Source organism: Mytilus edulis, chromosome 4 (assembly GCF_963676685.1).
Source record: "Mytilus edulis chromosome 4, xbMytEdul2.2, whole genome shotgun sequence".
In the NCBI taxonomy this organism is placed as follows: Eukaryota; Metazoa; Mollusca; class Bivalvia; order Mytilida; family Mytilidae; genus Mytilus; species Mytilus edulis.
In genome coordinates, this window is record NC_092347.1 from 98,768,954 (window position 1) to 98,794,419 (window position 25,466).

General features: G+C 32.7%; 1 protein-coding gene across 18 annotated transcripts in view; it reads right to left on the reverse strand.

The window, feature by feature from the left end:
- Window positions 1–24,546, reverse strand: part of LOC139521219 (macrophage receptor MARCO-like) — a 49,815-nt gene extending 25,269 nt beyond the window's left edge. For 13 of the 18 annotated variants that reach the window (XM_071314649.1, XM_071314634.1, XM_071314645.1 and 10 more), the window contains exon 1: window positions 4,137–4,401. In XM_071314649.1, coding sequence (XP_071170750.1) covers window positions 4,137–4,397 — 261 coding nt within the window. In that variant the 5' untranslated portion in view covers window positions 4,398–4,401. Of the gene's footprint in view, window positions 1–4,136; window positions 4,420–23,918 lie in introns of those variants that run through there. The other 5 variants (XM_071314637.1, XM_071314640.1, XM_071314646.1 and 2 more) reach the window with 4 other exon arrangements.
- Window positions 24,547–25,466: the final 920 nt, after the last annotated feature.

A 25,466-nucleotide genomic window follows, 5' to 3' on the forward strand; every position in this document is an offset into this window, starting at 1 on the left:
TTAATGTGTACTAATGCGCTTCCTTGAAATTCAAAGTTTGGAAATATAGTGACACGTAACATTATGTTACCTTTTTAGTGACAATTCACTTATTTCATCACACCTGTATGATCATAATGATTAAAATCAGATTATCAATTCTATTTAATTCTTTAAAGTTTTAAAAATAGTATGATCTTTCACAGTGAAAAATATCACTCAGATTTATTGATATTGGTTTTGGGTATTCTTGTCAATTTAATTTTGTATAAATAGTTGTTTTGAATTTTGATGAATTAGATTTAGATTCAGAACTTTACACTGAACACAGTCCATCTGTAGTAAAAGTATTCCATGATGAATTATTGAATCATTCATTGCCAATTCCAGAGTGTCAACAGTCAGTTTGCACCAGAGTTTCAGACACCCGACTCAGTCAGTCAATCTGTTATTGTCATACAGAGTATATCTACGATGTGTGGTCAGATGCAGCTCAGGTTTTCGTAACAAGAGGCCACTCAGTCAGAGATGCAGCTCAGGTTTTAGTAACAAGAGGCCACTCAGTCAGACTTTTGTTACATAATATTTTTCCTTGTGACAAGATCATAATTTTATACTGTATACTATGTCTGTTTGCTATTGCTATCTAATTGGCATAGAAATTCAATCAATTGTGGCAGAACATGATTTTTTAAAGGTTTTATATAACACTACTGTAACACTGAATTAACTCTGAAAATAAACTGAACGTTTAAATAACATCGGATTGTTAAGGAGAAATTAAGCTTCTCAATGATCAAAATAAGTGTTGTCAAATAATATTTAACCAAAGAAATATTTCCGATAATAAAGTGTGTGGTTCAATTTAAAAAAAAGTTTCATATTTTTGTCAGTGGATAAATTTTGATGAAAATTAAACGAGCCAACTTAATTTTAGTCAAGGTGTACGGTATAAAGTAAAATCACAAAAATACTGAACTCAGAGGAAAATCTAAATGGAAAGTCCATAATCACATGGCGACAAAACACATAAAAAACAAACGGACAAGAACTGTCATATTCCTGACTTGGTACAGGCATTTTCAAATGTAGAAAATTGTTATATTTACAACGAACCACCTTAAATAGATTAATGTTTGAATCTTATTTTTTGAGAAAAAATGAAATCTGAAATATATGAAATAATCAAATTTCTATTGACTCATAGTATACTAATAGGAAATAATCAATTGTTTTATCTATATGTCTTTATTCTCAATAGACCATATACATAGGTATAGAAAAGACAATTATGAACACTATTCACAACAGAACCGAACAAACAAACAGTTGCTTAGACAATATATGAAGTCCATATCAGCCAGGAGCACATACATCTAAAATTGAGAATGGAAATGGGGAATGTGCCAAAGAGACAACAACCCGACCATAGAAAAAAAAACAACAGCAGAAGGTCACCAACAGGTCTTCAATGTAGCGAGAAATTCCCGCACCCGGAGGCTTCCTTCAGCTGGCCCCTCAACAAATATATACTAGTTCAGTGATAATGAACGCCATACTAATTTGTATTAATAATCTTTCTGAATTTACACAGTTTAATCAATTCTGATTTGTTTGGGTTTGACAATTGTTGCATTTTTTAAATAATAATGTGACAGACAATGTTTCCTGTCTTCTTCAAAGTATTTACATTCTAATATATATTATATAATGCAATTCGTCTAAACAATTTGTAATTTAGTGCTTTTAGTGAGTTTGTAAGTAAAGAATGCCAGACTTGTACAAACTGATCTTTAAATCTAAGTTTGATGAATGGAACTAACCACTTGCAATTTTTAAAAGATTTATATCAAATATGTATGTATCCTGTTTTTTTTTTAAAGATGAAACTCAATTTAGTCAAATGAGTCACACTAAAACATATAGGCAGTAAGGTAAGAAACTCAGAAAAATTCAGATTCTAATCAAGTTGTTTTGAGTATTATAAAAATGCTTTAGATCGGCACTGTAACGACATTAGTAATAACATTAACGTTTTAATTTTAGACTGTTAGAATAGATTGTAGAATTAATATGGTTAAGAATAAAATATTAAATTCAACTGACAGCAATATGATCAATTAAGAGTAATTACGTCATGCACTTGTGAGCAACTTATGATAGTGCATCATTTATAATTGAAAAAATAATTCCATAGATAGTTATTAGAATTAGCAATAGCGTGCTTATAAACGTATGCAATGTTATAATCATGTTATATAATACCGTATAGGTATGCGATAGGTTTATAATGAGCACGATGTAAAAGCTTTGGTTTAAAACATCATACCGAAAAATGGGAGAATTATAGTTTATTGTCATTTTTATTCGTTCCTATTGGTTTCATAGATACTATGATTAGGTAAAATATTGGTCTATAATATATTGCAAAAATGCTGCATTTCAATTGTATTGGAAGGATCATCTTTATAACATAGTAATAGTCCGTTAAAGGTAGATGGACAAAAACACAGTTTGAAACCTTGCCATTTTCTGTCACCCAATGATAGACGGAAAAGAAAACCCCTTACACATTTTGCTATAGGTAAAACAACGCGTTAACATATTTGTGTTTATTCAAAGTACAGAATACTGTATGCATGAAAACTAGTAGAAAACAAAATATTATAGTGGATGAGGATAAAAAGGTGTCAATCGGATGTTGTCAAGGACACAACAACACCGATTTTATCAGGTGTCCCCAGGAATCTCGAACAGCGGTATACTACTATTGCCTTTATTAACACCACTGATCATTCAATATACTGTTGATGCACTTTGTTCTTGACAGAACTGATTCTCTAAAACCATTGTGCATATCTTCCATTACACAACTGGTCATCTTGTACCGATTATCAGGTTCTCTGCATATTGATATTGTGAAATATCAACTGCAAGTCACAATATGAAACTATTTGTCGAGCGAGCGCAGTGTACGAGTTATAAAAGATGCTTCATGTTGTGTCAAGCAGCTGATAAGGAATAATAATAATACGCAGACAACTATGTAATCGTTTTATCGAATTGTTCTTGTGCATTTTGCATGATATAAACAAGTGTTTTCCTAGTTCAATAGGAAACAAGAAGATGGATTGATAAGTTCGGGTCTAACTTTTAAACGTCACTTTATATATTATAACGACGCAGGTATGTCTTGAAAGTAATTAAGGACAATATATTTGACGTCACCAAGCCATGATATGCAATTACACAAAGAGCTGAGCAATGTGATACAGACATGGGGACCACCGATAATTGACCTTTATCTAATAATGGTACGAGTATGTTAGATGCATGTTAATTAATATATGTAAAAAAGACATCTGACGTTAAATTACAGAGAAAGCGAAAGATTTACGACCTGTTATATTCTATATACTTCTAATTAGTTGTTTCTATTTACACATTTCTTCATAACTGTGCATTTTGTAGACTTTTCGAAAATAACTTTTAAAATGCTACGATTGTACAAAATAAAATATAAACTGTAAACTCATTCATTTGGATTTAGTCAGATATACTTTCCAGATAGTTGGTGTGATACCACTTGAAATGGGTAAATCTACATATCTGTCAGATATGTTCAGTTGGATATGCGCTTGACATTTATGTGTGTCGGAAGATAATTTCTTGAGTCGTTTTATTACTAAACAACAATATATAAACCATTGGACTTTTGGCATTTTTTTGTTCTGTTTACAATGCTTATATTTTCAATGATTATATGGATGCTATATTTTCTTGCAAATTACGATGAGATATCTGTTCGCAACACAAGAGCTCATAGTATGAATAATCGTCTATACGACACTCGAGACAGGAAGTTAGGGGGGAAAAAGTATAAAGAGTTGATCATAAAAATCCGAAAGTCCTATCTATGACGATCAAAACTTTTAAATGTCAACTTTAATGAGTGACTTGCATCCTTAGCGCTAAGACAACATGCATAATGATATAAGGAAATTGAAAATTGTACCATATTGAAACTTCAAATTTAAGTGATAAAAAAACTCACACTAGAATTAATATTCAAACGTTAGTCAAACAGTACTCTAATTTGTTTTTTGTATATAATGGACAATTGTTAAACAAACAGAAGAACATTTAACATTTCCTACCGTTTGGCTGACCGGACTTCTAAAAGTCCGACTTCTTTTCAATCGAGCTGATTCGTTCAGTAATACATTCTCAGTTGAAATCTTAGTATTATGATTGCTGTTATCGTCATTATTATGATTAACACTATCAAAACTCTCAACTTTCCACCATAAGGCATTATTACAGTAGAGTAAAATAAAAAATCCAAAGTAAAGCCCAAATATCAAAATGTACAAAACCCGGATATGGACCGAGGTGTTTACTTCCATTTTTTCAGCCATGACAATGTCCATTTATGTAACTGAAAATCTCTTTATTAACCTTTTATCTCCTCAATTATTGACTATCTTAATTTGAGAACAATATCTGTAATTAGACTCAATTAAGACCACTTACCCTCCCGATAACTTAATCAATCTAGAGTATATAATTACCTCATAATAATACAATACAAGTATCAGGTCATATTGTTATCAAAATTATTTACACGATAAGTGTCAAAATTCATTTCTCTTGTTGCATTTAATAAGAATTGTAACATACCTGTTATGTCCCAAACTGAGTTGTAATGACATGGACAATGCCAGCTTTATGTTCACCTTACCATGGATGGGCCCTAGGATATGTAATTGTATCATTTTTACTTCTGAGGCGGAAGACTTCCCCGAAGCGTTCATTTAGTTGAACCGAATGTATAATAATCATACAACCACGTTTGGTTTGAATTGAGACGATCAATTCTGAGTTTAATATATTTGGAAAACAAAACAAACCATCTATAGGCTCGTTTACGAACCGAAACATTTACTTCTCATTTTCGTAGGTTGCTTGCTGTAAGGCACAAATTGTTTCCCTATAACCATGTCGTATGACAGTCAATACTTCCCACTTTTCAACTTAGTAGACTTATTATGGACTTATTTTAATGTGATTGTTCATGAAGTATTTGTCATGCGTAAATCTATATTAAGTTTATTTGCATCGATACACTTTTTGAATTTGGTTTACTCGTGCAAATTAAAAAAAGAATGTCTAAATAATTGATTAAACTTTCATTGTTCTTCACCAAGCACATCTCCTGTCAAACTATACACATACTTAAGTCTTATTATTAATTGATTGGAATTGAAAGTACTGTCATACTAGTGGGACATTTGTTAAGACTGCCATATGCATTGTGTCAACTCAAGACTTTGTAATTTAATCGAAAATATATTCAATGAGGATTGTTCAAGAGATATCAGGAAAACTATAGAATATATGTGAATATTTTTTACATTTAACCTGTTCTAGAGACAACGTTAACAGAGGGGCGAAAGAAAAGCAGAGGGACAGTGAAACTCATTGATCGAATACAAACTGATAACGCCATGGCTTAAAATGAAAAAAGGCAAACAGACAAATAATAGCGAATAAGACACAACAAACTAAAGACTAACCAACACGAACCCTATCAAAAACTTGGGGTGATTTACGTTTTCCGAAGTCACAGAATCATGAAAGTGGGTTAAAATTTTTTTTAAAAGGAATCTTTAAATTTTCTAGGTGTAAACGGATATAAATTAGACTTTATATGAATATCTCAATTATTGTTAAAATAAATTCCGATACCAAACTCTCTAAATGACTTAATGAATCTGGTTAATGCAGTTTTATATAATATGTATGTATCGCTACCTTTTTTATTGGCAATTATATGTATGATAAAAAATAATATAGTGAAACATCAAATAAAGACATGCAACCGTAATGAATAAAGATGAATTGTGTAAGTCCCTACAGACTTTGTCCTTGTTTCCTTATTGCCGGTCAGGAAATATTGTAAAACTATACACGTTTTGTTTGATGTGATCACGAAGCATTTAGATTGGTTCCTGGCAAGGCTGTTTGTTGATTGAACCTAATAATTGGCAGAAATCAACCATCACCGTTAACGTCGTCCGCTACTTATGAACCTGGTGATTGATGCTTTAAGCCATGCTGCTTCCTGCATTAGCTCTCGATGATCGCCTTTGTTATGTTTGTTATGAAGAACAAGATTTGTTATCGGGGCGAAGAAATGGCATCTAAATGAAATATACTGAAGCACTGTCTAATGAATAGTTTGTAATTTGCAACTGTTGGAAGAGGAAAGAAACCAATAAATTCACCCACTGATGATTTGAACACATGAAGTGGAAGTATTCTCAATATATTTTCTCAAGTATAATAATGAATTTCTATTTGATAGTACATTTATTACTAAACTATAATCTGTAATTTTCTTCGATGCACATCAAAACTTCCTATACAGATGTTTGATTACTTTTTCTATATTATCAGGGATTTGAAAATTATAAAAAAGTGATGTGCCTATCTCAGCGCCGTTTACGATTAATAGAACTTCCTGTTACGTCATAAATCGATACGTTATTGCAATCGGTTTTTTAATTGGGCATCATCATATATGACAAAGAGTCTGTAATATTGCACATGGGCTGCGTCATGCAACTTAACAAAAGTAGTTACAGACGTATAAACGTATACAGTGGCGGATCCGGGGTAGGGGTGTTCCAACAAAATGTCCCCATTCAAATGCATTGATCATTCCCTCCCCCAAAAAATTTAGAGATGCAACCCACGGGACCCCCAAACCCTTGGATCCACCACTGCCTATATGACTTCTGTAAATTCGGACTATAATTTTGTAGGTTTTAGGCTAGGGGTTCATAATTTTAATTCTGGTGCCAATGATGAGTCTATTTACTGATGTTTGAGGACAGTTTTAAACGATTGTATGGTAACGTTATTTGTATTAAACCCGCCCCTTTTCATGTACACATTTAATAGGATTTGTCATTCCTTAATATAGAGCTTGACAAATAGTACTGCATCACCGTTTTTTTGTGTAAAAGAGGTGCGAATCTAAGTGTTAACATTTTTTATTTAAAAAATGTTCAACATGTTCAAAGGATAATTTAACAATTGAAAATAATGTCTTATACATAGTTATCTCTATATTTCACGTCAATGCGTTAAAAGCCACATACTATTTGCAAATTTTCACAGCTAGCTGACAGAAATTTTAATTATTTATGTTTGGTGATTTTATTTCGTTTGAAATAGAATATTTATGTAAATTTCTGCTGATGGTTGTAGAATTGTTCGGATTTACTATTAGATACAAGCGATAACAGCGTGTTATGAACATTGTTGATATCAAACATTTAATCTTTCAGATCTTTGTAAAATGCAATGTTCTATGATCATTATCAGATATGTATAATCCCAAGTGATGTCTATATTATCATGGTTGATTGATTGATTGTTGGTTGTTTAAAGTGTATGTATTGTAAAGCGTTTGATGAATGATTTCATCACGTACAATTTTATTTTCTTGTTACACGAAACTAACATAATTATCCAAGACAAAAACCTCTTATTGTTTGCATATAACAAATATAAACTAACGGAATGACGGTATAAATGACCCATTTGCCAACTTTTATAGAACGGAAACGATTTAGAGCTTTACATAGTGTGTGTGTAACCCTTACGTTACATGAGGGTTAACTCATTATTTGTTTTATTACGATAGTTGTATCTCAACTCCAAAATCAAAGAATCAAAATACTGCATTAGGTATTTTGAGCACAAATAGATTACTAAACAAAGATTTTATGACCGAATGCTCGAATTTTGTTTAAGACGATAAGTCGACTTCTTAGAAGTCTTTTTGTTATTTTTTGTCGTTAGGTTGCTGTCTAATAGAGGTTTATTCTGACTAACTTAATGATTGGAAGCTCCAATGTAAATATTTCTATTTGTTTTAATGTGTTGGTAGCAACAACAATCACAGTTTTATCTTAATTATTTCTTCAATGTGAATTGTTTATAAAATACTAATTTGAAATTGAAATTTCAGAGGTTGAAAACTTTTATCTTTTATTTGTTCCGTGCTTATTTTGGAACCATCGGATGTGATACACATAGTAAATGTTGTATTTGTAATGTTACTTAAATGACATTTAATAAAATCATGTATTTGCAAAGTAGGGTATCACTCCCTCATTACACAACTTCCTATACAAATAAAAAAGCTGTATTTAGAAGTTCCATCATGCAAAGGTTCACGAGTCAACATTCGGTAATGTCGAGATATTAAGTTTCCAAATAAATGAAATCATTAGAATTTATACTTGTTGAGATGTGTAGTATTACGCAAATATCTTAAAAGCTTTATAGCCGTTCTAATGATTCCTTCATCATTAATAGCAGGAATTAATTGCTGAAACTAGATACAAACTTTCATTTTTAAATATATCATTCAGATTTTTTTTATCAATAATTTGATTGATGAACTGTTTTTCATCCGACAGATGTATCATATTATTAAGCAAACTTAAAATGCTATAATTTTTTTTTATATTACATGTACATTTTGCAAATATGCTCGTTCGTGTAAATGGCACAAGTTTAAAAGATAGGAAATTGGTATTTAGTACCCAATTGAGACATGTGACGCTTAGTTTTAATGCGTTTCATACAGAAATTTTCTCTGTTTATCTCATTCATCTCAAAAACAACTTATTATTTTCCCCAAAATTACGACATTAATTTTGGTAGCATTTATAGTTTACAAAACATTTTCTATCTATTTGAAAAGCATCTAATAACTTAACATTTTAAAGGAATACGCTCAACCAAGAGAAAAAAACAAGTAAATAAAGTGGTGGTATGGGAGTCTAAATTAAAAATGATAGAATTTGTTCATACTTTGCCAAAATGTAGTATCTTTGGATATATGTTGAAAAATATCATAACATTGATAGGTCACTGTGCATTTTCTCAAGCTACAGGTCGTGACAAAATGACACATTTTGTATGGATTATACAGGAAAAAAAATCACCATTATGTAATTAGAAGCTTAACTAAATGATAGAATTGTAAAATAAAATAAGAGAAGATAGCTTTTCTAAAATGCTTTGAGAATATCAAAAGAAAAGATAGGGTTACCGTGCGTTTTTTTCGGCTAAAATACGAAATAGCAAAATTCCATGTAGATTCCTTCAAAAAATGCACTATTTCAGAGCTATCTCCCCTTAAAATGCCAATTCAAAAATAATAAAATTCAAGCAGAACTAATAAACACTTGTACAAATATTAATATTTATAAGCTATAATCTTGTAAATTTGTTCTTTTAAATGCAAACTCACATTAATTATCTGTATTCCTGCATCAATGTTTGCTAACTTGATTGAAAATGTGGACCTTAGATTCTCTGTTTTTTTACAATTCAAGATGGCGAAAGACACCCATACCATCTTAATTAACATTTTTAACTCATTTATGTAACTCTTGTGTGGAATAAACTAAATAAGTCGTATATGTACTTTGCGTTGTGTTTACTTTGCGTATAATATTTACAAGGGCGAAGCCAATACAAGGTGTAAGCAACGTCACAAACATGTGAACGTAAATACGGGAAACGTAACGTTATAACTTCGAACTATTCTCAACATACTGGGGCCCGCAAAGTGTATTTATGTACAAAACAATAGAATATTACTTTAAATGTTCATCAATAAAGAAAAGAAATTTAATTTTACACTTGCAGGAATTACTGTCTCTTCAAAACACAAAAATAGGAATCTGAATTAAACTTTAACGAGTCCATGATTTTATTCTTTCCTTTGCACGAATTGATGCCTTCCGCAAGGGCATTGTTCTTGTCGGTATTTCTTCGTTGTTTGGTTCTTCCACATATTCATCAGATGGTGTTACTTCGTTTATTTCTTCTTGACGGGATGATACGGGATATAATGTACAATACCTTTACTAATATCGGGATCCTTAACCTTCTCAATAAATCCTCGGCGTTCTTGATCCTTGATTATCTGTCCATATACCTTAAGCATTTCGGGATCTTGACTTAATTTTCGAATGACGTTTTCTGTTCTTCGTTTCGTAACGAAGAAGTTTGTAGGCAAGGGTTCGTGATCTGGTTTCCATGGCAACTTTGCTATGTACTTGTTTTCTCGGAATTCAATTGCTGACTTTTGATTTGTTTCCATATAGTCTACCGTTTCAACATCTGTCGTATTGCTATCTACTCCTAACGACTCTAATTCCCAAAATCTTTCTAAATTCAACTCCTCTGGTTTGTGCGATGTCAATATGTTGTACATACCTACATTACTCTGTTGACGATAAGACGTCGGAATTGGACCAGACAACAAATAACCAAGTTTTGACTTTACGGCGGTTGGACCATTTCCTCTTAATATTGTATCCTCTACGAAATCCCAATAGAAATCAGCTCCAATGAGCAAGGAGATTTCAAAAGAAGAGTTGTCTTCTGTAAACGGATGAGCTAAACGTAATCCTTTCAGGTACTTGAATTCTCGTATACCATTACCGATGTAATTGCTTAACGGGCTGGCGATGTTCGGTACTACTAGAACCTCAACTGGAATTTTCGTTCTATTTATCGACTCTACGTATACGCGTGCTCTTGGCAAATGGCGGACTTTGCTGTCGGTACTTTCAAATGCCGATAAATGTATGGTTTCTGTTCCTAGTATTTCTAAATCTATTTTCGACGCTAACTCCTCGGTAACAAAAGAGCGCTGTGCTCCTTCATCAAACAAAATTTGCGTATCAACATATCGATTTCCCCCAACTGGTGCAACGGCAGTTTTTAGAAGCACGTTCGAACGGGATTTTTCTTCAGACGAATGAAAACTTGCGGCGATCAATGTATTTTCGCTATCATCAACTACGGCATTAACTGACATTTGCTGATCATTAGTACATGTATTTCCATGGCAAAGACTTGTGTGGTGCTTTTGATGGCACTGGCGGCAGCGAAATTTCGATTTACAATCTACGGAACGGTGTGATCCTAAACAGTTAAAACATAACTTCTTTTCTTTGACGATTGATAGGCGTGTATCGTGATCTGTTACATTTTGGCATTTTGCAGGGTCATGTAAATTCTGGCAGAATATGCAAGGTTTTTGTCGAATATTTTGTGTTTGTTTCTCACGGTTATCGAATGTAACTACTTTACTCGGTTCACATTTTCTATTAGCGCATGTCAAAAACGATGCGGTCATTGTGGTAGGCTGCATTGAATCCATAAACGACGACGAACGTTGTCCAGCTTCAATTATAGTGATTTCTTTCAAAATTCCACGTCTCAAATCAATCAATTCCCAATTATCGGAACCGTTTTCACGAGCTAAGTGTTGTCGTATTTCTGACGGAAGCTTGTTCAGTATTATCGGAATAAGTAATGCACCATACGATTCTCCGGAGCGGCCTAACGATTCAAGACCTCTTATGTATGCCTCTAACTTGTCGTAATAACCCCTTAGACTGAGTAGGTTGTTTTGTGGTGCTCTAAGTTCTAGCATAGCTTGCATATAAGCATTTGTAATCTTATGCGATTGTCCGAAACGCTCCTTTAAAAGTTTAATAGCTTCCATGTAATTTGAGTTTGTGAGCGGTAACCCGTCAATAGTTCTTGCAGCATCATTAACAAGCTGGGATTTTAAATAACTAAATTTCTGTACGTCTGTGAGTGTTACATTGTAATGGACGGAAGATTCAAAAGAGTCCCAAAATGTTTGCCAAGTCAGAATTTCTCCGTTAAACATGGGTAGTGTAAGTTTCGGCAAATGGTGATTTTGGTTGCTAGGTTGCTGAACGGGATACATTTGTGTTGTGTACGGAACAGAACTGTGTTGATTAATGTTTTCAAAAGTGTGAGAAGGTAATCCGTGATCATGCGGTGGGATATCATTATCAGTACATAATTTGTTTGCGAATGTTTTCCGTAAATGTCGTATTTTGGTGTTCAAAAAGAATTTGTACTCATCTGCATTTAGAATTTCTTCCTCGATGTCCTCCTCCTTTAAAGAATTCATAATATCTTCGTCCAATGCACTAATAATTTTCTGTTTTTGAATTAATGTTTCTAAAAGTTCAGCACTTTCTTCATTGTCCAAGTTTGAATCATCTTCCGTTTTTCGTAAAAGTCTCTTTACTGCACTTTTGTGACCAGCTCTGACTGCTTTTAGCTTGCTGTCCATCTTATCCTGGTCACGGCACCATAAATGTGTGGAATAAACTAAATAAGTCGTATATGTACTTTGCGTTGTGTTTACTTTGCGTATAATATTTACAATGGCGAAGCCAATACAAGGTGTAAGCAACGTCACAAACATGTGAACGTAAATACGGGAAACGTAACGTTATAACTTCGAACTATTCTCAACAACTCTAAGAGAAAGATAATTTTTCAAACTACTTTGAGATGAAGAACAGCAGTATAAGCACTGTTTTTTTGAATATACTGATTCTGGATCATGGATAGATACCCCTCATCCTTTTTTTTTTTATAGATATGTATGATATGAGTTGGATGGATACCCTTCATTCTTTGTTGATTGTTGTTTTTATATATATGTATGATATTAGTTAGATGGATACCCCTCATCCTTTGTTGATCTTTGTTTTTGTAGATATGTATGATATGAGTTGGATAGATACCCCTCATTCTTTGTTGATTGTTGTTTTTATATATATGTATGATATTAGTTGAATGGATACCCCTCATCCTGTGTTGATCGTTGTTTTTATAGATATGTATGATATGAGTTGGATGGATACCCTCATTCTTTGAATGTTGTTTTTATACATATGTATGATATGAGTTGGATAGGTACCCCTCATCCTTTGTTGATCTTTGTTTTTATAGATATGTATGATATGAGTTGGATAGATACACCTCATTCTTTGTTGATTGTTGTTTTTATACATATGTATGATATTAGTTGAATGGATACCCCTCATCCTTTGTTGATTGTTGTTTTTATAGATATGTATGATATTAGTTGAATGGATACCCCTCATTCTTTGTTGATTGTTGTTTTTATAAATATGTATGATATGAGTTGGATAGATACCCCTCATTCTTTGTTGATTGTTGTTTTTATATATATGTATGATATGAGTTGGATGGATACCCTCATTCTTTGTTGATCTTTGTTTTTATAGATATGTATGATATGAGATGGATGGATAACCCTCATTCTTTGTTGATTTTTGTTTTTATAGATATGTATATGAGTTTGGATGGATACCCCTCATTCTTTGTTAATCGTTGTTTTTATAGATATGTATGATACAAGTTGGATGAATACCCTCATTCTTTGTTGATTGTTGTTTTTATAGATATGTATGATATGAGTTGGATAGATACCCCTCATCCTGTGTTGATCTTTGCTTTTATAGATATATATGATATGAGTTGGATGGATACCCCTCATTCTTTGTTGATTGTTGTTTTTATAGATATGTATGATATGAGTTGGATGGATACCCCTCATTCTTTGTTGATTGTTGTTTTTATAGATATGTATGATATGAGTTGGATGGATACCCGTCATTCTGTGTTGATCTTTTTTTTATAGATATGTATGATATGAGTTGGATGGATACCCCTCATTCTTTGTTGATTGTTGTTTTTATAGATATGTATGATATGAGTTGGATGGATACCCCTCATTCTTTGTTGATTGTTGTTTTTATAGATATGTATATGAGTTTGGATGGATACCCCTCATTCTTTGTTAATCGTTGTTTTTATAGATATGTATGATACAAGTTGGATGGATACCCTCATTCTTTGTTGATTGTTGTTTTTATAAATATGTATGATATGAGTTGGATGGATACCCTCATTCTTTGTTGATCTTTGTTTTTATAGATATGTATGATATTAGTTGGATAGATACCCCTCATTCTTTGTTGTTGTTGTTTTTATAAATATGTATGATATGAGTGGGATGAACAGTACTTTTAGATTCTGCAAATGAAAATTGCAAACCATAAAAACTTAACCGAATATCAGAATAAATTATGATTCGAATGTCCTTTGGGATGCCCTTTTTTAGGATACACAACTTTAATTTCTTACTTAATGACTTTAATGAATATTATAGTGTGTTTAATGTACGTTTTATTAATAAAATAGAAATTATTTATTAACGGACACACTTGTGATAACACCTTTTATAGAATGCATAGAAACATTGCCGCCACAATGCCAGTTGCATGTTAAGACGAACCATTGTTATTTAAGATTATAAGCCTTCCAATCATCTTATTTTGAAAAGGCGAGACATCTGTTATTTGAGATGTAGATCTCAAAAATGGATGCATCATCATTAGAAGTAATGTTTCAAGAGAATAAAACACATTGCATTGCATCACATACATCATCATCATTAGAAGTAATGTTTCTGAAGAATAAAACACATTGCATTGCATCACATACAGCATTATCATTAGAATTTGATACTTAATGACTTTAATGAATATTATAGTGTGTTTAATGTACGTTTTATTAATAAAATAGAAATTATTTATTAACGGACACACTTGTGATAACATCGTTTTTGTCTGTAAAAGTCATTACATTAATTGCTTGATAAACGAATTAGGTACAGACAATTCACTTGGAAACTCAACATATACCCTCACGACACTTACCAAAGAGGAAATCCTGGATAATCATAGGTCTGTTCTTTGTTCCTTTGGTATTTCAACCAAAGATGAAGAACTGGATCTTCCATCACTGTATTGGATACCTAAACTACATAAGTGTCCTTACAAACAGCGGTATATTGCTGGGTCTTCCAAGTGCTCCACAAAACCTCTTTCTAAATTATTAACATCCATTTTATCAGCAATCAAAGACGGGCTTCAAAGTTATTGTGAAACTGCCTATTCTAGAGGTGGCGTGAATCAGATGTGGATACTTAAAAATTCCAAAGATCTTTTAGAGTACATACAATCTAACTCTCTTTCATCTTGTAACAGTATTAAAACATTTGACTTCTCTACTCTTTACACAAGTATTCCACATTCCAAACTTAAAGACAAATTAAAAGAGTTGGTATTACTTTGCTTCATAAAAAAGAATGGCCAACGTAGATACAAGTATCTTGTCTTAGGGAGGGATAAATCCTACTTTGTAAAGAATCACTCTGATTCAAACAAAAAATTCTCTGAAACCGATATCATCAAGATGCTCGATTTCTTGATTGACAACATATTTGTTACGTTCGGAGGACGTGTTTTTCAACAGACTGTCGGCATACCAATGGGAACTAACTGTGCCCCTCTACTTGCTGACTTGTTTCTTTATTATTATGAGGCTGACTTCATGCAGGAACTTCTTAGGAAGAAAGATAAGAAGTTAGCAATATCCTTTAACTCTACTTTCCGCTATATAGATGACGTTCTTTCACTAAACAATTCAAAATTTGGTGACTATGTGGAACGCATCTATCCCATCGAATTGGAGATAAAGGATACTACAGATACAGTTAAGTCAGCTTCATATCTTGACTTACATCTAGAAATTGACAATGAGGGTCGGTTGAAGACAAAACTTTACGACAAAAGAGATGATTTCAGCTTTCCAATTGTGAACTTTCCATTTCTAAGTAGCAACATTCCAGCAGCACCTGCATACGGGGTATATATCTCTCAATTGATACGATATTCCCGTGCTTGCATTTCCTATCATGATTTTCTTGATAGAGGTTTACTGCTCACAAGGAAGCTATTAAATCAAGAGTTCCAAATGGTGAAGTTGAAATCATCCCTTCGTAAATTTTACGGACGCCATCACGAGTTGGTTGACCGTTATGGAATAACCATTTCACAAATGATATCGGATATGTTCCTCACGTCGTAACTACAATCCCCTTCCCTTTCATGAATTTGACCTCCCGAATTAGACTATTTACCGGATTTGTAATCACATAAGCAACACGACGGGTGCCGCATGTGGAGCAGGATCTGCTTACCCTTCCGGAGCACCTGAGATCACCCCTAGTTTTTGGTGGGGTTCGTGTTGTTTATTTCTTTAGTTTTCTATGTTGTGTCATGTGTACTATTGTTTTTCTGTTTGTCTTTTTCATTTTTAGCCATGGCGTTGTCAGTTTGTTTTAGATTTATGAGTTTGACTGTCCCTTTGGTATCTTTCGTCCCTCTTCTAGAAGTAATACTTCTGAAGAATAAAACACAATGTATTGCATCACATACAGCATTATCATTAGAAGTAATACTTCTGAAGAATAAAACACAATGTATTGCATCACATACATGTCCAATTTTTAAATAATTGAGACAAAGAAAAAGATACAATGATGGTACGGATATTGTCAATATCTGTGTCTGGTGAAGGTCCAACAAGTAATGAATGAACATTATGTTTTATAACGATATTACATAACTACCAATAGTATGGATTAATACAAGAAAATTAGACTATTTCTGGATGTATCTTTCACTGGGAAAGATCTTCAATTTCGCACACCTTTGTGGCGTCATTTACTTGATAGAAGGCGGGCCTGTATCATTGCTCTATTAAAGTTTTAAGCACTTCAAAAATCGTCATTCTTCAGGGTAGTATAGATATTATTTATGTTCCATAAAATTCCCGTACGACTGAAGGTGGGTAATCAATTGAGAAGATTTTAGTTTTCCAAATGTTTTGTGCAGTATATGTTCAAACATTTCACTCTTTCGGCTAACATGTGTTACAAATAACGATGCCTACATTTCGGTAACGTTGTGTTGATAGTCACATTACAAGATTCAACTAACAACCGTATATTGGTACTCAAATATATATATATATATAATTAGTAGATGTGGTATGGTTGCCAATGTGTTCAAAATGGCGTAGGCAGACATAGAGTATCGTACAATATTCAAAAATGAGCGAAATCTGTACAGCATAGTCAGTTGTAAAACCTACTATAATAGATTTAAAAAAGAAGATGTGGTATGATTGCCAATGAAACAACCCTCCACTAGAAACCAAATGACACAGACATTACAAACTTTAGGTCACCGTATGGCTTTCAACAATGATCAAATCCCATATACCGCCTTGTCAGCTATAAAAGGCCCCGAAATGACAGATGTAAAACAATATAAACAAGAAAGCTAACGGCCTACCGGTAAATTATGTTAAAAAATGAACGAAAAACAAATATGTAACTACAACCAATAAATTACAGGCTCCTGACTTGGATGGGCACATACAACCAGTACTATAATAGATTGCATTCTATAGTTTTCGTGCAACTATACTAATGTTATACTGTTCAGACAATAACGTATAATATATATAGTTAACGTTCTCAATTAACCAGCTGAGTCAACACCATTAGATCAATAGTTATTTACACCTTGGCCTTATGGTACCATGTTAAAATGTTTATTCCGTTAAGAAAAAAGCGTGTGATTTAATTATAAAATTCGCTGTTTCTGAATTAGGAATGTAACACATCCCGATAAACTGTATTAGACCTTGGCGCTTCAGGGTCTCGGAAACGATGCAGCTAAGCTCAAATCTAAACCGTTGTCAAAAAGGAAACAGCCTAATAATGACTCTTTAATGTATCTACAATAATATTTGGTTCCTCAACAAATTATTGAAGATCATTGAACTATCCAATGTAATATTGTGTTAATTGTTCTTACACCAAAAAAAAAAAAAACAAAAAAAACAAAAGAAGGCATTATCAATCATTCCCGACTATGAAGAGAAAACTAAAAAGTTCTCAAAAGAACTCAAAATAAAAAGTACTTTTTTCAATCTTTTTTTTTTTTTTTACAGAGTTTTAGATGAATTTGCTCAATCCAGACACCCGGAAGCGGGCTTCAGCTGGCCCTTAACCAACAATGTGTAAAAGTTCAGTGAAAAAGGACGACATACTAATCAAAACATATAAAGAACTTAAATTAAAGATCGTTTAAGACTAACAAAGTGCAGTGGCTCCTGACTTGGGACAGGTGGCGGCAGGGATAAACATGTGTTGTGAGATCTCAATCCTCAGCCTAAACTTCTAGCCAATATAGATATATATATATATATACAACAACAGTGGACTACGATGACTAAAAGCTTTTTCTCAATATTCACTAACATGTAAATCTTACACATCATTTACATTTTTTAACCTCAAAAGTGCAACTGCTTTTAACGTAGAAGGTTTCTTCGATGGATATGGTTCATTAACATATTCAAATAATTGAATATATTTCGGACACGGAAGTATAAAATGAATTTCGTCTTTGAATGATTTCCGTATATTAATTCCAATACTAGTACAATGCCTTTGAAATGGTCATTCTTTCTGACAGATATCAACTATTTAACCAACTCACCTTGTTTTAAAGTAAATTTAAGCTTTTTATCTCTACATGTTTAAAAAAAAAATGAAGACAAAAAACATATATTTTTTTTATGTTGTGGTTTCCAATATAAAAATGACGATTGAAAGGTGTCTTAAGCTTTTATTCGAACCTCTTTTGTTTCTCAAAAATGACAATCGCTTCTGAAACTAAAATGTTGAAATGCTGGAAGCTCCTTTCCGCTTTTTTAAAGGGGAGATTTGTACTTCTCTAAATAGTCATTTGTAGTTACATTTTACATGTTTGTATGTATTACTATTTGCTTAAGAGATGTTTTTTGGAATATTTGCCAAACTATATAGTTGCTTCTTTTGTGTTCAAGGTAAAAGAGCAAAGAAGTCCTGCGCCCGAAAAACGAATCCTATATTGTATTGTATGAATTGGTAATTTATTTTCTTTCTGAAAATGCATGAAATATTAGTCACTGGACATAAGGTAATCAATTTTATTGACGATCAATATGGGTGAAGTCTGTCTACACATCTGGTTTGTAGTAGATTAGAATATTAATACTTTGTATCCGTGAATTACATAAACGAATATTTTGTTGCAATAATGTACTGTATGTGATTCAAAACAAAACTTGATAAACCTTAAAAGAATGCCTTAAACTTGGACGGATAGTTGTTTCATTGGCACGCATACCTCATATGTAACTAAAGTAAACGTGATGTCATAAATAATATAAGCCATTCCTGGCAATGTAACCTAAAAGTTAATCGAGGTTTATCTGCCCTACTGAGATATACTAGACACGCAACTAGTGAGTATCTATACAAGGTATGTACATAAATCAAGGCTTTGTAAAATACGAATATATCAGGTAAAACATCTGATATTTCTGTGGGATTGCAGGTAGTTGTTATACTTTGCTTGAATATATGAGAACAATCCTCATAAATACGTAAAGATAATACAAACATATCCGTTATTTTAATAGTAATTATCTGAAAATTTCTTAATAGACGCCCATTAATTTTGTTATCAATTTACAAACATGATAAATCTTAATTAGGAGAAATGATGGCGTTTATGTCAAGAAATGGAGTTAAGTGAACATAAAGATTGTCGTAGGATGGGATGATAGAAAAATCGAAGAAACTGATCATAGCTCATAGACATAATTATAAATGAATGAGAGCAGACGAACTCTCATACATTTTGTATGTTATAACAAGTGTGGACACAGATGAGTGTGGATAGTATGTATGGATGTTTGACAGTGTCTTATGACAAAATGAGTTCTATGTTTTTTCTATATGGTGTTATTAACTATGTTGCACGATGACAACCAAATCTGAGCATTATGAGTGTTATTTATTAAATTTTTTATGCCCCCACCTACAATAGTAGATAGGCATTTTGTTTTCTGGTCTGTGGGTCCGTTCGTTCGTTTGTCCCGCTTTAGGTTAAAGTTTTTGTATGTTATAAATACGAATCTTGTGTATGACGAATTTTTGACGCAGGTAATTACATTATGATAATACATTCACAAAAATAAGAAAAAAAATAAATTAACACAACACACTTTAACCTCTGGTTGATATTAACTTCCATTATTTTCCCCCCTTTTTAGTAACTTCTATTTGATTTACCAAGATTAATATTGTAGTTACATGTATATGAACGTGTATAACGTTCTCATTTTATCGCCATAATAGGCTCTAATGTCTGGAACTGTTAACTATGTTTTAGGTCGCTCTCTCTCTTCGCTCTCCATTATAAACCAAACATCATAGTCAAAAGTAGTATTAAACAATTTACTGTCAATTGCCGTTAAGTTATGACTTAATACCCTGATCATGCTGATGTAGTTTCATCCTAACTGATATGTTTTTACGGGACAGATACGAGTGTTAAGGATATAGACGGTTTTCTAGTAAAATTCAAAGATCTTTTGTTTTATGATGACAAGGCGTTTTGGTTTATAGTCGATAAAACAAAAAGTAATCCTGTCTTGAAAAATGATCTCCTTTGTATTTATCACCTTATCTATAACAAAGATCGTCCTATACATTATAGTAACTTGTTTTGAAATAACAGCTTTTTTTATTATGACATTAAGTGTTTTCAAATCGTAGACCAAATTAATCACCCATTAACCGCCCAATCCTCTGCTGGTGGGGTATTTAAGGCGTCAATCTTGTAGTCTAATCAACTCTACCATCATTTTGACGCCATTCCTAACATTATATATTTATGAATATACATTTATATCAAATCTTGCATGTTAATGACATTGATTGTTCTTAACGTTCATTGCCCTTTTATCAACTTGTGTTATACTACAGCTATTTTCATGGGTGGCACATTGGCGGCAGTATTTAACAAAACAGCTGTGGCTACCTTAACTAGATTCCAATCCCTGATTTCCAAATGATGTGCTATTTTTATTTCTTGTTCCAAGTTACAATTAATCCTGTTTAAAACCGGGCTTGGTCGTTTTTCAATTGTGTTTTAATTATACGACTTCTGTTCTGAAGCAGCAAAGAGGGAGGTTAGTGTTCACTTTAGGCTGGTTTCACCGTACTTCATATGTTGCCTGTATCAAATCAAGCTATATGGGCCTAATCTTGTTCGTTGTTACTTGTTCGTTGTTTGTTCGTCTATCTTAACAGTAGGGGTCGAGTGTTGGTGGTTTGTGTGTTTTTTTTTTCATATATTATTTATTTAACTCATTTGACCCTATATTTCTAACTTATTGTCAAAAAGCAAAACAATAAATACTAGAAAATATTAACAACAAAGCATGAGATAAGATGATTGGGCTGTTATAGGCGATCATTTTGGTCTGTTATTTGAAAACAAAGGTGAAAGTATTATCTGAAATTCAGTCTAACATCTCGTCATCTGTGTACATACCAAACAGTTGGATCCAGTTTTTCTCAAATGTGAGTAATTTCCATTCAAAGAAGCTCTTGAATTAAATGAGTCAAGACAGAAATGAAATGACTGTGCAATTACGTGTCCTACTAAACTTACGGTTTCGCTCTCACAATTGGTTTTATAGCCAGACGGAAGATGAAAAGAAACCTTAAATATTGTATGTTCACTTGGGCTCCACGTAATCGTTAGTATGAAATATTCAATGAGACCATAACAACACTGACAACATAATTGCAAGCATACCACAATGCAAGGATATACGTTTTAACATTACTTTGGTAGAAGTTGAAATCAAGTATCATGTAAAAATCTTTGATTTGGCAAAGTAGTTTTATATTTCTAGCTTTAAAAATATTAGTAGAAATGGATTGATTGTCAATGAGACATCTATCTATCAAAATTCAAATGAAATTGATGTAAGCAATACCAGGCAATCTAACGGCCTTCAACGGTGGTAAAGAAAACCGTAGCGTATCGAAGACCCCGGCATGAAAAATATGAACCATGCAATTGAGAAAACATACGGCCTTATTTACACAAAAATTAAATAACGAAAGAAATGACACACATGAACAAACGACATCCGCTAGCTACACTACAGGCTCTTGAATTGGGATAGGTACATACAGATTATAGGCAGCTTTTATTAACTTTTTAAACCTAAATTAAACCTTTTGATCCTCGAAATAATTTTTTAATGGCGAATATTCAATCTGGACAATGGCACCAACTGTAACAGCTCCTATCAAGAGCAAAGTGCTAAGCATTGCATTCTTAAATGGAAGACGGACAGCTATTAAAATGTAAGTTGCATGTGCCAGTTTAAAGATACCGATAATGAGGAAACGTTACTTATATAGTTAAGTCGGCTTCATATCGTGACTTACATTTAGAAATTGACAATGAGGGTCGGTTGACAAAACTTTACGACAAAAGAGATGATTTCAACTTTCCATTTCTAAGTAGCAACATTCCAGCAGCACCTGCATACGGTGTATATATCTCTAAATTGATACGATATTCCAATGGTTGCATTTCCTATTATGATTTGCTTGATAGAGGGTTGCTGCTCAGAAGAAAAATATCAAATCAAGAGTTCCAAATGGTGAAGTGGAAATCATCACTTCGTAAATTTTACAGACGCCATTACGAGTTGGTTGACCGTTATGGAATAACCGTTTCACAAATGGTATCGGATATGTTCCTTACGTCGTAACTACAATCCCCTTCCTATTTCATGAATGGGACTACCGAAATATTTACCGGATTTGTTATCACATAAGCAACACGACGGGTGCCACATGTGGAGCAGGATCTGCTCACCCTTCTGGAGCACCTGGGATCACTCCTAGTTTTTGGTGGGGTTTGCGTTGTTTATTCTTTAGTTTTCTATGTTGTGTCATGTGTACTATTGTTTTTCTGTTTGTCTTTTTCATTTCTAGCCATGGTTTTGTCAGTTTGTTTTCGATTTTATGAATTTGACTGTCCCTCTGGTATCTTTCGTCTCTCTTTTATAGAGGTGATACAGATGTACTATTATGACAGGGGAATAAACAAGACAATATTGCAATCAATAGGAAAACAATGAAATTAAGCGTCTAGGTTCGTAAATTATACTGCAAACCGTAGCGTATTTCACAGTTTAACATTTCTCAGCCGTCAACGTGTAACAGTGTGACTGAGAATATATCTTTTCGAAGTGATGACATGCTGCTAGTCTGACGTTATTCGTTCACCTTTATCCTGAGGCAGATATTCAATTTCCTTCCAGCAGTGTACGTGTTAAGAACATTTTTATTTCCCAATGGAGAAACATGTTTAAACCATTATTTCTCCAATTATCAGTAATACCTATAAACTGTGAACTTTCAATTCTACCCAGGAAAACTCGAATTTTGGGTTCGTGAATTAGTATCCTTTAATAAAATTTACTTCATTATAAGGTCAAAATAACTAAAATAGGTTACATTTAACTGATAGAGTTACAAAGTTAAAACAGAAAGTTGTTGTTTGACCATTTGTTTGAGACGGATACTCTATGTATTTCCAGCAGTGCATGTACACCTGTTACGAATATAGTTTATATCCCAAGGGAGAAATATGTTTTAAACATTATTTCTGCAATTATCACCTATACATAGTAAGACTAAACTGTCAAGGCTGCTCGGCTTCTCTATCGACAAATTAGTTTCCCTTAATTTAATTTACCTTATTTCAAGGTCAATACAATTTTCTTGTTTTTTTTCTTCTAATTAACAAAAACATACATTTTTAAATTTTGTATTCACAAAACTTTATTAAGTTTATAAAATTTAAAGTTATAAAAATGCCAGATTCGGTATATATAATTGGGAATTAAAAAAAATGGTTTATTACCAAACTCACTTTAGCAACAATACAGAAATCTATCAAAAATAAAAGTAAAACAGGAATGTGTCCATATTACATGAATGCCCCACTCGCACTATCATTTATTTTCAGTGGACCGCGAAATTGGCTACCTTGTCCAAAAACGTTTACCTGAAAAGGGACAGACGGACGGACGAACGAACGGACACACAGACCAGAAATCATAATGCCCCTCTACTATCGTAGGTGAGGCATAAAAAATGTATTAAAGCAGTCAAATAATTTTTAATTCCATCTTACCTCTCTATATGATCTGAAGCTCCCCCTTTTTTGTCGATGTATCCTGTGGTTAGAATGTTTAATCTGGAAGTCTTCATGATCAAAATGTAAGTAATTAAGAGAGGCACACGACTGGTATGAAATTCCAACAAGGTAAAGGCAAAGTACACAAAGTGCAACATTCAAACTCAGCGAAAAATAAATAATTTTTAAATGCAGGTTTAAATTCCATTTTACTTTTTCGGTTGCGTTGTCTGACGAGCACATCTTCCAAACAAATTCATTGCTTCCAATAATATTTATGTTTCTACATATAACTTCAAATGGTTTGAATACACGTGTGAGAATCAATAATTAGAAATATATATAAGTATCAAAAGTTTTTCTCTCGTAAATCTAACAATTGTTTTTCTCAAATATAAAGTATTAAAAGTACTTTGTTTTATCTCTCTACTATATCAATGTAAAAGTATGGTTCTAAGGAAGCAGTTACACAATAGTCTGATAGTTAAGACAATAATCCATCGCTTCATTGATCTCGTCAAGTATCAAGCTTGTTCAGGAATAACGTGAGAAAGCCAATGTATCTTTTATATTGTATGCCTACTAAGGCTATTGATGTTTGTTGATTGAAGGTAAAAAAGGAAATGGTAATTGGAAGGGATTGATCAATGCAGTGGGAATGAAACACATAATAGTCAAGAAAAACTTTCATAGTTTATTTTTGATTTCTTAATAGGATCCCGTTTCAACACGTGCTATAGTATCTGTATTAACAATATATGAACGTAAAATTTTGTAAAATTCACAAGTAATTAAACTGTGCCATTTTAAAAATTTGTCACTTAAATACAACATTATTTGTATCAAAATGACAAAGATAATTTTATTATGTCTTATTTTCGTGAGTAAATAAGTTAAAAAGTAAAATACAAAAAGACTAATCAAAGATACTACGTTTATATTTTTGTACGCCAGACGCGCATTTCCTTTACGAAAAAATCATCAGTGACGCTCGAGTAAAAATGTTAAATGCCAAATAAAAAGACCGAAGTTGAAGAGCATTGATGATACAAAACGAATTCAGAATGGGTTGGCCAAATACAGCGAAGATTATTAGTTACATAGTGTGTTAGTGACCTGATATGATATATACAGGGTCAGTAAATTCCATATGGGGTGAGAGCGATACTTACCCTGTATATATATCATATTAGGTCACTAGCACACTATGTAACGAATTTATCTTACCGACTATCTTTATTTGTTGAATTTAGACTAAAGGGGTCTTATTTGCTATCATAACATATCTTCTTATTTCTGTATTAAAGTGTTCAAGTGTTCAATTTTAAGAACCTTCTTCAATTGGTCTGCACTAAAAACTTATGTAAACGATAAATATCTGTTATCAACAACCTTCATATAACAATATTCAACAGAACTTTCAATACTTTTAAATAATCAAACAGTGCCTAAGTCGTAAATTTACTACTAACCGTGTATTGAAAAAAGCCCCGCCTCACTACTAACCTAATATGGAATATACAGGGTCACCACGAGGTCGCTTTT